We start from the raw sequence: 14,352 nt of genomic DNA, 5'->3' as shown, positions 1-14,352 counted from the left end.
GTGTCTCGTGGAGGACAGGTGTCTCGTGGGGGACAGGTGTCTCTTGGGGGACAGGTGTCTCTTGGGGGACAGGTGTCTTGTGGAGGACAGGTGTCTCTTGGGGGACAGGTGTCTCGTGGAGGACAGGTGTCTCTTGGGGGACAGGTGTCTCGTGGAGGACAGGTGTCTCTTGGGGGACAGGTGTCTCGTGGAGGACAGGTGTCTCTTGGGGGACAGGTGTCTCTTGGGGGACAGGTGTCTTGTGGAGGACAGGTGTCTCTTGGAGGACAGGTGTCTCTTGGGGGACAGGTGTCTCTTGGGGGACAGGTGTCTTGTGGAGGACAGGTGTCTTGTGGAGGACAGGTGTCTCTTGGGGGACAGGTGTCTCGTGGAGGACAGGTGTCTCGTGGAGGACAGGTGTCTCATGGAGGACAGGTGTCTCTTGGGGGACAGGTGTCTCTTGGGGGACAGGTGTCTCTTGGGGGACAGGTGTCTTGTGGGGGACAGGTGTCTTGTGGAGGACAGGTGTCTCTTGGGGGACAGGTGTCTCTTGGGGGACAGGTGTCTCGTGGGGGACAGGTGTCTCATGGAGGACAGGTGTCATGTGCTCCTGTCGCCAGGTGAAGGTGGTAGGTGTTGTCCTGGAACATCAGCAGGTTGTAGAAGTTGTCCCCTCCTTTCAAGAAGCCGTGCTCGTTTCCCCCCCAGGACACGGGACTGTCTGCGAAGCCATGGACCGTCAAGGAGACCCAGGATTCAGGTCCAGCCGTCTCTAGGTGACACCTGTCGGGGAGTAACATGCATCTGGTCACATTTTTGGCTCATTTCGTCATGTGACCTTCGTCTGCGGCGTCCTCTGACCTGAGCTGTTGGATGAGGCGGTGGACGTCCTGCGGCAGCAGCAGACCGCAGACGGAGGCGCTCAGAGCCTGGCTCGGCGTCCCGCTGGGTTCAGGACAGACCAGAGAGGACAGGAAGCTGCTGGACGAGTTTTCACTGAAACCACGGAAGAACGAGACGTAAGTGGTCACATGACACGGTGGCTATGTGGTGACAAGGTCGTCTCACCTGCAAGCGCCGGCGTCCACTGCTCCCAGCCACTCCATGAAGCTGTGAGGGTCACATGACCGTGGGGTGGGGCTACACAGGTCGGTCAGGTGGCGACAACTAACCTCAGGTCTGAGCTCTGACCAATCACAGCGGGACAGGAGGGGCTGCAGAGAGGCTCCGCCACCTGAGGGACAGAGGTGGATGCAATGGAAGGCTGACGATGTCACTCACCTGGGTGATGATGTCACTCACCTGGGTGATGATGTCACTCACCTGGGTGATGATGTCACTCACCTGGGTGATGTGAAAGCAGGAAGTCTGTCTGCAGCTGAAGGCGGGACTTCAGACCTGTGAGGAGCCTCCGGTAGCTCCGCCCACCAGGAGCCATGTTGGCGTGCTTTAGATCCACAGACACAACTGCAAGAGATGTCCACATCAGGGGTGGAATGAAATATTACACTCAGTCCCAAATACAATATGGGTCAATTTCCAGTTAATAATACTGGGCTGGCCTGGCGGGGGTGGGACTGCTGCTGGCCCTGGGTGGTGCTGGATGGGCTGCATGTGTGGGGTAGTGGGGGGGCGTTGGCGGGGGTGGGGGGGCGTTGTGGGGCCCTGATCGGGGCCCTCCTATCCCCTGCCCCCCCCAGGGGTATCTCACAGGGGACACGTTGGGAAGGAAAGATGAGGACGTGCATGAGCCAATGGATGAAGTGGTGAATGAATGTTAGGGTAGAGGGGTTGGGGTCTGCGCCTGGGGATGGCTGCCGATGGCCCGGGTCTCGGGGGTCCTCCTGGCGTGCCTCTTGCCTTTGTGTGGGAGGGGTCACACTGGCATGATCTTCTCTGAACACGTTCCACTCTGCATGTTCTGCATGTGACACAGTCACCGAGTCGTCTGCAGGTTTATTCACTAACAGCAGCTGGTTTTCTCATTTCTGTTTGTTTCTCATTTATATTTAACTTTTTACATTCATAGTTTAGTTACTATGATCTAAAGTTGGCTTGTATGTGTATGTATATGTGTTAATACTGGCAAGTGCGTATATGTTTGTACGTATGTATGTGGGTGTGTGCATAGATGTGTGTTTATATATGTATACATATGTGTGTATACGTGTATATGTATGTATCTGTAGGTAGTTTTTTCTTTTTGTTTTTAGGTTATTTTGTTGTTTTTTTTCCTTTCCTCTCCCTTTATCTCTTTCACTTTTCCTATGAGGTGTTTTCTTTTCTTTCTTTCTGTCTTTTGTCTGTCCTCTCTGGTCCAGCAGTACAAACTCTACAATTTTAGAAATAATACAAAATAAATATAGAAATAAAATAAAAATTCAGAAAGTCAAGGGGATCATTATATCTATAAAGCTTCCCTTGGCAAAGAAAATTTGCTCAGCAGAACATCCAGACCATCATTCTGCTGCCTAAATGCTGGACACAAAAAAAAAAAAACAAAAACAAAAAAAACGATACAGGGCTAACAATGCAATATACTCAATAATACGATACAGGGCTAATAATACGATGTACTCAATAATACGATAAGGGCTAACAATACGATGTACTCAGTATGATACATGGCTAATAATACGATGTACTTAATACAATACAGGGCTAATGACACGATATACTCAATAATACGATACAGGGCTAACGATACAATATACTCAATAATACAATACAGGGATTACGACACAATATTCTCAATAATACGTCAAAGGGCTTACAATAAGATATACTTAATACAATACAGGACTAACCATACGATATACTCAATACAATACAGGACTAACCATACGATATACTCAATACAATACAGGACTAACCATACGATATACTCAATACAATACAGGACTAACCATACGATATACTCAATACGATACAGGACTAACCATACGATATACTCAATACGATACAGGGCTAACGATACGACATACTCAATACGATACGGGGCTAACGATACAATCTACTCAATACGATACGGGGCTAACGATACAATCTACTCAATACGATACGGGGCTAACGATACGATAAACTCAATAAGATACAGGGCTAACGATACAATCTACTCAATAAGATACAGGGCTAACGATACGATAAACTCAATAAGATACAGGGCTAACGATACAATCTACTCAATAAGATACAGGGCTAACGATACAATCTACTCAATAAGATACAGGGCTAACGATACAATCTACTCAATAAGATACAGGGCTAACGATACAATCTACTCAATACGATACGGGGCTAACGATACAATCTACTCAATACGATACGGGGCTAACGATACAATCTACTCAATACGATACGGGGCTAACGATACAATCTACTCAATACGATACGGGGCTAAGGATATGATAAACTCAATACGATAGAGTTAACGAGACAAAACAAAAACCAGCAGGATCCTTTTGAACCCAACTAGCAGGACAGAACAATTGATGATCAGATGTGAAGACAAACCGAATCTGCTGCTCCGTCTGTTGCTGAATCTGGATGCTTTTCCCTCAAAACCAAACAACTCAAAGGAGTCCTTGTCCAGGGACAGGGTCAGGTGACCTGCAGGTAAACGGAAGGCAGAGTCAGGTGACCTGCAGGTAAACGGAAGGCAGGGTCAGGTGACCTGCAGGTAAACGGAAGGCAGGGTCAGGTGACCTGCAGGTAAACGGAAGGCAGGGTCAGGTGACCTGCAGGTAAACGGAAGGCAGGGTCAGGTGACCTGCAGGTAAACGGAAGGCAGGGTCAGGTGACCTGCAGGTAAACGGAAGGCAGGGTCAGGTGACCTGCAGGTAAACGGAAGGCAGGGTCAGGTGACCTGCAGGTAAAGAGAAGTGATGGATGTGTTATTTCAAAAAACAAACAGGAAGTGATGTCACTTCAGGCAGTTCTTACCGTTTGGCATCAAAGCAACGCAGTTGTCTTCATCAATATGAGTCCTGTAGGACAGACCATACACGCTACCTGGAGGACACAGACAGGACAGGTATGCATCAGGTGGGCATCACCTGTGCTGGGTACCCATACAGATCTTCAGGCCAGTTTCCTTCCTGTGGCAAACGGTGGATTAGTCTGGATTAGTCCTAAAACATGGTGCTGTGGTCCGAGGCGTCTTGGACAAAGAGGCGTCCGAGACTCCCTTCTGGCCACCCAGGCTGCCGGTTCTTCATGCTCTCTCAGAACTTCTGCTTGACCCTCAGTCAGCAACGTTTAGTATCCACATCCTGTTCAGGTGTTTCACGTTTCAAAATAAAAGTTCCTCTTAAAGCAGCTGATAGAAAGTAAGACCACCACCATCCCTTTGTCCTCTTCCACCCAGGATGATGTGTCTCAGGTGTGTCTTAAATGTGTCTCAGGTGCATCTCAGGTGCATCTCAGATGTGTCCTATGTGTGTGTCTCAGGTGCGTCTCAGGTGTGTCCTATGTGTGTCTCAGGTGCGTCTCAGGTGTGCTTACCTTGGTAAACAGCAGCCTTCAGGAAGTCCTGGTCTAGAAGTTCATAAATAGGAAGCTTTCTGATCAGGTAGAAACTGCTGAAACTGTTCAACACTGAGTCCAGGTGGGGGGGGGTGGATCTAAGGTCAGGTAGGAGCACAGATACCTGCACAGGTGAGACACTCCGGGTCAAATAAAATCAATCAGAACAGAGATGTGAATAAAGTGTCCTTGTTTGTAAACACACTATGAAGACATCTTTTGTTATTGTTTACCATAAATATTCTTTTAACAACTGGTTTACATGGAAACATGTTTACCATAAACATGGTACTACCGTGCTGTCTGCAGCCCTGTCAGCGATGGCAGAGCTCTGGTGGGGGTTACGTTACCATGGTAACCAGGTCACTGAGGAGGCCTTGTGGACTGATGATGAACACATCTCTTTTTCTTACACCACTTCCTCAGGTTCCAGTACACCAGCCTGGTTCAGGTGAACCAGTTGGGTTTATGGTAAACCAGCTGGGTTCGGGTTCAGGTGAACCAGCTGGGTTCAGGTTCACGTGAACCAGTTGGGTTCATGATAAACCAGCAGGGTTCAGGTTCAGGTGAACCAGTTGTGTTCATGATAAACCAGCAGGGTTCAGGTTCAGGTGAACCAGTTGGGTTCATAGTAAACCAGCTGGGTTCGGGTTCAGGTGAACCAGCTGGGTTCAGGTTCAGGTGAACCAGTTGGGTACATGATAAACCAGCAGGGTTCAGGTTCAGGTGAACCAGTTGGGTTCATAGTAAACCAGCTGGGTTCAGGTTCAGGTGAACCAGTTGTGTTCATGATAAACCAGCAGGGTTCAGGTTCAGGTGAACCAGTTGTGTTCATGATAAACCAGCAGGGTTCAGGTTCAGGTGAACCAGTTGGGTTCATAGTAAACCAGCAGGGTTCAGGTTCAGGTGAACCAGTTGGGTTCATAGTAAACCAGCAGGGTTCAGGTTCAGGTGAACCAGTTGGGTTCATAGTAAACCAGCTGGGTTCAGGTTCAGGTGAACCAGTTGTGTTCATGATAAACCAGCAGGGTTCAGGTTCAGGTGAACCAGTTGGGTTCATAGTAAACCAGCAGGGTTCAGGTTCAGGTGAACCAGTTGGGTTCATAGTAAACCAGCTGGGTTCAGGTTTAGGTGAACCAGTTGGGTTCATAGTAAACCAGTTGGGTTAAGGTGAACCAGTTGGGTTCATAGTAAACCAGTTGGGTTAAGGTGAACCAGTTGGGTTTATAGTATACCAGTTGGGTTCAGGTGAACCAGTTGGGTTCGTGGTAAACCAGCTGGGTTCAGGTTCAGGTGAACTAGTTGGGTTCATAGTAAACCAGTTGGGTTCATAGTAAACCAGCTGGGTTGAGGTGAACCAGTTAGGTTCATGGTAAACCAGCTGGGGTCAGGTTAAGGTGAACCAGTTGGGTTCATGGTGAACCAGCTGGGTTCGGGTTCAGGTGAACCAGCTGGGTTCAGGTTCACGTGAACCAGTTGGGTTCATGATAAACCAGCAGGGTTCAGGTTCAGGTGAACCAGTTGTGTTCATGATAAACCAGCAGGGTTCAGGTTCAGGTGAACCAGTTGGGTTCATAGTAAACCAGCAGGGTTCAGGTTCAGGTGAACCAGCTGGGTTCAGGTTCAGGTGAACCAGTTGGGTACATGATAAACCAGCAGGGTTCAGGTTCAGGTGAACCAGTTGGGTTCATAGTAAACCAGCTGGGTTCGGGTTCAGGTGAACCAGCTGGGTTCAGGTTCAGGTGAACCAGTTGGGTACATGATAAACCAGCAGGGTTCAGGTTCAGGTGAACCAGTTGGGTTCATGATAAACCAGCAGGGTTCAGGTTCAGGTGAACCAGTTGGGTTCATAGTAAACCAGCAGGGTTCAGGTTCAGGTGAACCAGTTGGGTTCATAGTAAACCAGCTGGGTTCATAGTAAACCAGCTGGGTTCAGGTGAACCAGCTGGGTTCAGGTTTAGGTGAACCAGTTGGGTTCATAGTAAACCAGTTGGGTTCAGGTGAACCAGCTGGGTTCAGGTTCAGGTGAACCAGTTGGGTACATGATAAACCAGCAGGGTTCAGGTTCAGGTGAACCAGTTGGGTTCATAGTAAACCAGCTGGGTTCAGGTTCAGGTGAACCAGTTGTGTTCATGATAAACCAGCAGGGTTCAGGTTCAGGTGAACCAGTTAGGTTCATAGTAAACCAGCAGGGTTCAGGTTCAGGTGAACCAGTTGGGTTCATAGTAAACCAGCTGGGTTCATAGTAAACCAGCTGGGTTCAGGTGAACCAGCTGGGTTCAGGTTTAGGTGAACCAGTTGGGTTCATAGTAAACCAGTTGGGTTAAGGTGAACCAGTTGGGTTTATAGTATACCAGTTGGGTTCAGGTGAACCAGTTGAGTTCGTGGTAAACCAGCTGGGTTCAGGTTCAGGTGAACTAGTTGGGTTCATAGTAAACCAGTTGGGTTCAGGTTCAGGTGAACCAGTTGGGTTCATAGTAAACCAGCTGGGTTCAGGTTCAGGTGAACCAGTTGTGTTCATGATAAACCAGCAGGGTTCAGGTTCAGGTGAACCAGTTGGGTTCATAGTAAACCAGCAGGGTTCAGGTTCAGGTGAACCAGTTGGGTTCATAGTAAACCAGCTGGGTTCATAGTAAACCAGCTGGGTTCAGGTGAACCAGCTGGGTTCAGGTTTAGGTGAACCAGTTGGGTTCATAGTAAACCAGTTGGGTTAAGGTGAACCAGTTGGGTTCATAGTAAACCAGTTGGGTTAAGGTGAACCAGTTGGGTTTATAGTATACCAGTTGGGTTCAGGTGAACCAGTTGGGTTCGTGGTAAACCAGCTGGGTTCAGGTTCAGGTGAACTAGTTGGGTTCATAGTAAACCAGTTGGGTTCATAGTAAACCAGCTGGGTTGAGGTGAACCAGTTAGGTTCATGGTAAACCAGCTGGGTTCAGGTTAAGGTGAACCAGTTGGGTTCATGGTGAACCAGTTGGGTTCAGGTTCAGGTGAACTAGTTGGGTTCATAGTAAACCAGTTGGGTTCATAGTAAACCAGCTGGGTTCAGGTCCAGGTGAACCAGTTGGGTTTGTGGTAAGCCAGCTGGGTTCAGGTTCATAGTGAACCAGTTGGGTTCAGATGAACCAGTTGGGTTCAGGTTCATAGTAAACCAGTTGGGTTCATGGTGAACCAGTTGGGTTCAGGTAAACCAGCTGGGTTCAGGTAAACCAGCTGGGTTCAGGTAAACCAGCTGGGTTCAGGTTCAGGTGAACCAGTTGGGTTCATAGTAAACCAGTTGGGTTAATGTGAACCAGTTGGGCTCATAGTAAACCAGTTGGGTTCAGGTGAACCAGTTGGGTTCAGGTAAACCAGCAAGGTTCAGGTGAACCAGTTGGGTTCAGGTAAACCAGCAAGGTTCAGGTTCAGGTGAACCAGTTGGGTTTGTGGTAAACCAGCTGGGTTCAGGTTCATAGTGAACCAGTTGGGTTCAGGTAAACCAGTTGGGTTCATAGTAAACCAGTTGGGTTAATGTGAACCAGTTGGGTTCAGGTTCAGGTGAACCAGTTGGGTTCATAGTAAACCAGTTGGGTTAATGTGAACCAGTTGGGCTCATAGTAAACCAGTTGGGTTCAGGTGAACGAGTTGGGTTCAGGTAAACCAGCAAGGTTCAGGTTCAGGTGAACCAGTTGGGTTCAGGTAAACCAGCAAGGTTCAGGTTCAGAACCACCTGGGTTCAGGTTCATAGTGAACCAGTTGGGTTCAGGTAAACCAGTTGGGTTCAGGTAAACCAGCACGGTTCAGGTTCAGGTGAACCAGTTGGGTTCATAGTAAACCAGCTGGGTTCAGGTTCAGGTGAACCAGTTGGGTTCAGGTAAACCAGTTGGGTTCAGGTAAACCAGCTGGGTTCAGGTTCAGGTGAACCAGTTGGGTTCAGGTAAACCAGTTGGGTTCAGGTAAACCAGCTGGGTTCAGGTTCAGGTGAACAAGTTGGGTTCAGGTTCAGGTGAACCAGTTGGGTTCATGGTGAACCAGTTGGGTTCATAGTAAACCAGTTGGGTTCAGGTGAACCAGTTGGGTTTATAGTAAACCAGTTGGGTTCAGGTGAACCAGCTGGGTTCGTGGTAAACCAGCTGGGTTCAGGTTCAGGTGATCCAGCTGAGTTCAGCTGTTGTAGGATCTGAATTATGTAGACCTGGTTCTGGATCAGGTCTAAGTCATACTCGACCAGAACCTCTGAAGTCGTTTGGATACATATCAGGTCGAGTTCTAGCGGCTGGATCGAAACTGGAGTCTGGTGCGGTTCAGTTCATCTAGAAAGTTTTCATCAGTTGATCTTCTGTCCGCGTGCGCGTTCGTCACGTGACCCACCTTGTAGTTGAAACTCCGCTGCTCCACGCATGCGCTGACTCGGTTCTGCGGGTCCTGGAAACTGGACTGTTCACAAACCATAAGGTTCCGGGGGGTCTGGTTCAGGGTTTGGGACATCGTTTCAGATCTGGACCACGCCGTCATACAAACAGGAAACTCTGGTCGCGCTTCCGGTGCGGATTTTCAACTTAAAATATCCGGAAACAAAAACGGAAACTTTTCATTTTTCTGTAACTTTTTGCCTTTAGGGCAGGGATCCCTAATCCTGGTCCTGGTCCTGGAGGACCGGTTTTCTGCAGCTTTTCCAAGTGTTTCTGCTGAACACAACGGACGCAGACGAGCTCTGCACACGTCTGCTAAACACACACTGATGTGAATCAGGTGTGTTGCAGCAGGGACACCAGGAAAACCTGCAGGACACCGGTCCTCCGGGACCAGGATTAGGGATCCCTGCATGGTGCGTTCCAGTTGCCTGACCCAGACTCCTGGCTTTCAGGTGGACCAGAATCTGCTTCTTTGGTCCACATCAGAGCCTCAGATCCTGGGGACCCACACAAGGCCCCTGAGGTCAAAGTTCCTTCTTTACATCTTGCTTCCATATTCCTTTTTCTTTTTTTTTTTTTTCCCACTTAAGTCTTTATTAATTTTTTTAGAAATAAAATATAAACATATACAGAAGGCAAACCAGTGCCCCTTCGATGCATAGATTTACATTGTGTAAAATAACACAACATTAAAAGAAGAACAAACACACAAAGTGAGAGCAACAAAAAAAAAAAGGAAAAGACAGCAACCAGTATGCGAATATACAGGTATATACGAAAAATAGCAATAAATCGAATCGGCACCCATGCATTTTTCTCCCTTTTTTCTTCCATTCTCCTTCTTTTCCTCTTTTTTTCTCTTTTTCCCTTCTCCCTTTTCCTTCCCTTTCTTTTCTTCCCTTGTTTTCTTTCCTTCCTTCTTTCCCCTTTTTCTCCCTTTTTCTCCTTTTCTCTTTTTCCCTTCTCCCTTTTCCTTCCCTTTCTTTTCTTCCCTTGTTTTCTTTCCTTCCTTCTTTCCCCTTTTTCTCCCTTTTTCTCCTTTTCTCTTTTTCCCTTCTCCCTTTTCCTTCCCTTTCTTTTCTTCCCTTGTTTTCTTTCCTTCCTTCTTTCCCCTTTTTCTCCCTTTTTCTCCTTTTCTCTTTTTCCTTTTTTCCCTTCTCCTTCCCTTTCTTTTCTTCCCTTTTTTTCTTTCCTTCCTTCTTTCCCCTTTTTTTCTTCCTTTTCTCCTTTTTTCTTTTTCTTTTTCCCTTTTCCTTCCCTTTCTTTTCTTCCCTTGTTTTCTTTCCTTCCTTCTTTCCCCTTTTTTTCTTCCTTTTCTCCTTTTTTCTTTTTCTTTTTCCCTTTCCCTTCTTTTCTCTTTTCTTTTTCTCCCCCTCTTTTTTTTCTTTTTAAAATGTGTTCTTTGAAATTTTGTAGGCAATCCATTTGTCCCATTTTTCATGAAATTCACCCTCTTTAAGTCTCAAGACATAAGTCCTTTTCTCCGTGGTGAAAATCTCCTGAACGACCTCCATCCACTGAGTATGGCTGGGCGGTTCAGGTTTTAGCCATCGCCGTGTTATTGCTTTTCTTGCGGCTGTCAATAATATTTTTACTAAATACTGGTCATCCTTATTTACAACATCAGAAAGATAGCCAAGATACAATGTAATGAATGTCAAAGGAATGGGGTATTTTAACATCTCGCACAAAGTTACGTGGACAGATGTCCAAAACAATTTAATCTGTGAACAATCCCAGAAGTTATGAGTATGATTAGCACCTATAGTGCCACACTGCCTCCAACACATTTGCTGACAGGATAATTGTTTACTTTTAATAGATGGCGTAATAAAGAACCGCATAAAGTTTTTCCAATTAAACTTTCTCCATTTTAAAGAATTTGTAGAAGACTGAGATAGCTCACAGATTTTATGCCATACCTCATCAGAAATTGTAGTAAGTGATTCCTTCTCCCATTTTTCCTTGATATACAGAGTTGTACGTTTTTGACAGGACATTAAGCTCAAATAAAGCTTAGATATAATTTTACGTGTTTTTTGTTGGTACGCATCGCATATTGTCTCTAAAACTACATGAGATACACTTCCTTTTACTTTAATTTCTTTGTTATAATATTCTCTTAGTTGTAAATACCGAAATAAATCCTGATTATCGAGACCAAATTTGTCCTTCAAATATTGAAAACTCCTCATCTCACCATTATTAATCAAAATGCAAAACGCTGTAACACCCTTATAGTGCCAATACCTGAAGGTTGAGTCATACATTCCTGGTTTAAAATCCTTGTCGTACGCTGTCCATTTAAATATTTTACACTAAACCAAATTTCTAAAGTGAATTGTGTAATTGGACTTAGTATATCTTTCAAATTAATTGGTATAGAATCTTCACCTATAATTGTTTGGATGTTATGTCCCGGAATGCATGCCTCAATCTCTTTCTATTTTGCTAGATAGCCAGGATCGCACCAGCAGCACAAATACCTCAGTTGTGCTGCATAAAAGTACATTTTCAGGTTAGGGAGGTTCATGCCCCCTCTATCCTTTGGCAACTGTAGTGTTGCGTATTTAACCCTGGCCCTCTTACCATCCCAAATAAATTTTGATATCAACTTATCCCATTCTGTAAATTGTTTAGGTGGTATATTTATCGGGAGGGATAGGAACAAGTAAAGAAGCCTGGGGAGAATGCTCATTTTCACCACGTTTATTCTATTGCTTAAGTCGAGTGGATAGGTGGACCATCTTTGAATATCCGTTCTAATACTTTGATCAATTGGTTTGTAGTTAAAGTCGTATAAAAGTAGTGGATCTTTAGACAGGTATACACCTAGATATTGCATTTTGTTGGCGTTCCACTTTATATTATATTTAAGAGTGATGTCATTTGAGGGTGAGTGGTTGAAAATTAATATTTGGGTTTTAGATATATTCAGCTTGTGTCCTGCATGGGTGTTATACATTTCTAGAAGGTTCATTAGTTTAGGTAAAGATGTGTTGATATCCTCAAGATATAACAACACGTCGTCTGCGAATAGTCCAATCTTTTGTTCTCTATGGTTAATTATAATGCCCTTTAAATCATCTTTCTGTCGTATCGCCTGAGCCAGCGGTTCGATGTATAAGGCAAAGAGGGTGGGACTTAGTCCACATCCTTGTCTACATCCTCTACTGAGTTTGAATCGTTCTGTAAGTGACCCATTCATTTTTATTCTAGCAGTGGGCTTAGTATAAGTTGCTTTTATACACTGAATAGATTGAGTTGTAAGGCCAAATTTTTCTAATGTTTGATATAAAAAATCCCAATTTACTCGATCGAAGGCCTTTTCTGCATCAAGGCTAATCAAGGCTGCTTTAAGTTTTTTGTTAGTTATAGTGTGAATGATTTGTAAACTTCTTCTAATGTTATCTTGCGTTTGCCTGCCAACTATGAAGCCAGTCTGGTCTTCGTCGACGATGTCTGAAATAAATGTTTCAAATCTTTTAGAGATAAAGGATGTGTATAATTTGTAATCCACATTTAATATTGATATTGGCCTATAATTGCCACAATTTTCTCTATCTTTATTTTCTTTGGGGATTAGGGAGATAATTGCTTCCTTCCATGATGGAGGGGTTTTGCCTTCCTTATGAATATAGTTTAAGGCCCTAAGAAGAGATGGCTTAAGTTCTTCCTTGAAAGTCCTATACCACTCACCAGGGAAACCATCACTGCCAGGGGCTTTATTTGCCTTCAGTCTACTTATTGCTTTGTCCAGTTCTTCTGGTGTTATTTCAGCTAATATTCTGTTGTTTTGTGCTTCTCCTATGCATGGAAGGTCTAATTCGTCTAAAAATGTTTGATGGAGTCTTTATCAGGAGCGCCTTCTAGTGAATATAAGTTGCTATAATACTGATAAAAGGTTTTTTCTATTTCTCTTGGTTCTGTCTGTAATTTTTGCGCCGTAGGATCCCTAATTTTAACAATTGTTGAGTCTGCTTGTTGTTTACGTAATTTTCGAGCAAGTAACTTTGTTGACTTTGGGCCAAGTTCATAATATGCCTGCTTTGTATATCTGGCTTTTTTTTCTACTTCATCGTCCAAATATTTTTCAAGTTGCAATTTTAAATCTTGGATTTCTTTTTGAGTTTCTTGGTCCTTTTTCAATTTGAATTTATTTTCTTTATCTTTTAAATCTTGAATCAAATTTTTATATGCTTCTAATTTTATTTTCTTAAGGTGCGTTGCCTTAGCTATCAATTTTCCCCTTAAGACTGCTTTCATTGAGTCCCATAATATTGATGGATCCACTTCTCCATTATCATTGTCTATTACAAATGTGTTAATTTCCTGCTTAACATAGCCAACAACTGATTGGTTATTCAATAGGCCTACGTTTAGCCTCCATAGGGTACTTTTGGGATCATTCTCCAAACTGATGTGTAAATAAATTGCACTATGGTCCGAAACATCTGCGACCCCAATCCTACATTCTTTAACCCTATAGTAATCTTCCTGTCTCATTAAAAAGTAGTCTATTCTTGAATGTGCCAGATGTGGCACTGAGTAATATGTATAGTCTCTCTCAGTAGGGTGAAGCCGCCTCCACACATCCACCATGCCCACTTCTTCCAAAGTTATGTTTAGTAGTTTCGTAATATTTTTTTTGCTCCTGTTTTTACTTGTAGTATCTAATTTCAAATTTAACACTGCATTCCAGTCCCCTCCACAAATACAGATCCCTTCTGCTTCAACTGTTACATTGTTAAATAATGCTTTGTAAAATCCTCCATCACTTTCAGGTGGCGCATATATATTAACTAGTGTCATCAGATGGTTTTCAACTTTACCCTTCAATATAAAAAATCGACCCTCTTTATCCTTTACTTCTTTAACAACCTCAAATTTTATTTTTTTTTATAAGAGTGTTGCTACCCCCCTCCTATGACTTTGTGAGTAAGAACTATAGAAGACATTGTAACCAAATTTGGCAAGTTTTTCATGTTCCTGAGGCTCCATGTGTGTTTCTTGAAGCATCACAACATGTACATTGTCTTTTCTTATCTTCTTCATCACCCTTGCCCTTTTAACCGGATTACCCAGTCCGTTGACATTCAATGACATTATTCTAAGTGTTTGACTGCATAAAAAAAATGAAATAAACTAAGTTGGTTGCTTATCTTACAAATAAAGTAACTCTCAACTTTTAACACAAACATTGCAATTGAGAACGGTAATAGAACTAAACTTTGAGTAGTAATACAACAAAAAAACAGTTGAGGGGACTCCCAAGCTGGGGCATTATAAATCCCCTCATTTTCATCCTCAACAGGTAAGGGGAAAGGCCTCTCTTCCCGAGAGGGCCCCCTCCCAGAATCAGTGAATAACCCTATCAGAGCTTTTCCACCAATTCCACCTTGGCGTCTTAGCTTACCCAAGTCAGGTTATATGAATCATGTATTAAAACAGCAGAACT

The 14,352-nt window shown here is 44.3% G+C and overlaps 1 protein-coding gene across 1 annotated transcript; it reads right to left on the bottom strand.

Moving 5' to 3' along the window:
• Window positions 1–316: 316 nt before the first annotated feature.
• On the bottom strand, window positions 317–8,967 carry rpp40 (ribonuclease P/MRP 40 subunit; the record flags this gene model as incomplete). Its single annotated transcript, XM_079243294.1, has 8 exons — window positions 317–762; window positions 841–975; window positions 1,048–1,213; window positions 1,324–1,446; window positions 3,493–3,588; window positions 3,922–3,990; window positions 4,483–4,627; window positions 8,851–8,967. The coding sequence occupies 8 exons, from the start codon at window positions 8,965–8,967 to the stop codon at window positions 564–566; spliced, it is 1,050 nt and encodes a 349-aa protein (XP_079099420.1). The 3' UTR covers window positions 317–563.
• Between the last annotated feature and the right edge of the window lie 5,385 nt (window positions 8,968–14,352).

Source organism: Telmatherina bonti (assembly GCF_933228915.1).
Source record: "Telmatherina bonti genome assembly, chromosome: 7".
NCBI lineage: Eukaryota > Metazoa > Chordata > Actinopteri > Atheriniformes > Telmatherinidae > Telmatherina > Telmatherina bonti.
Note: the sequence above shows the minus strand (reverse complement) of the source record. Positions and strands in the feature narration are given on the sequence as shown.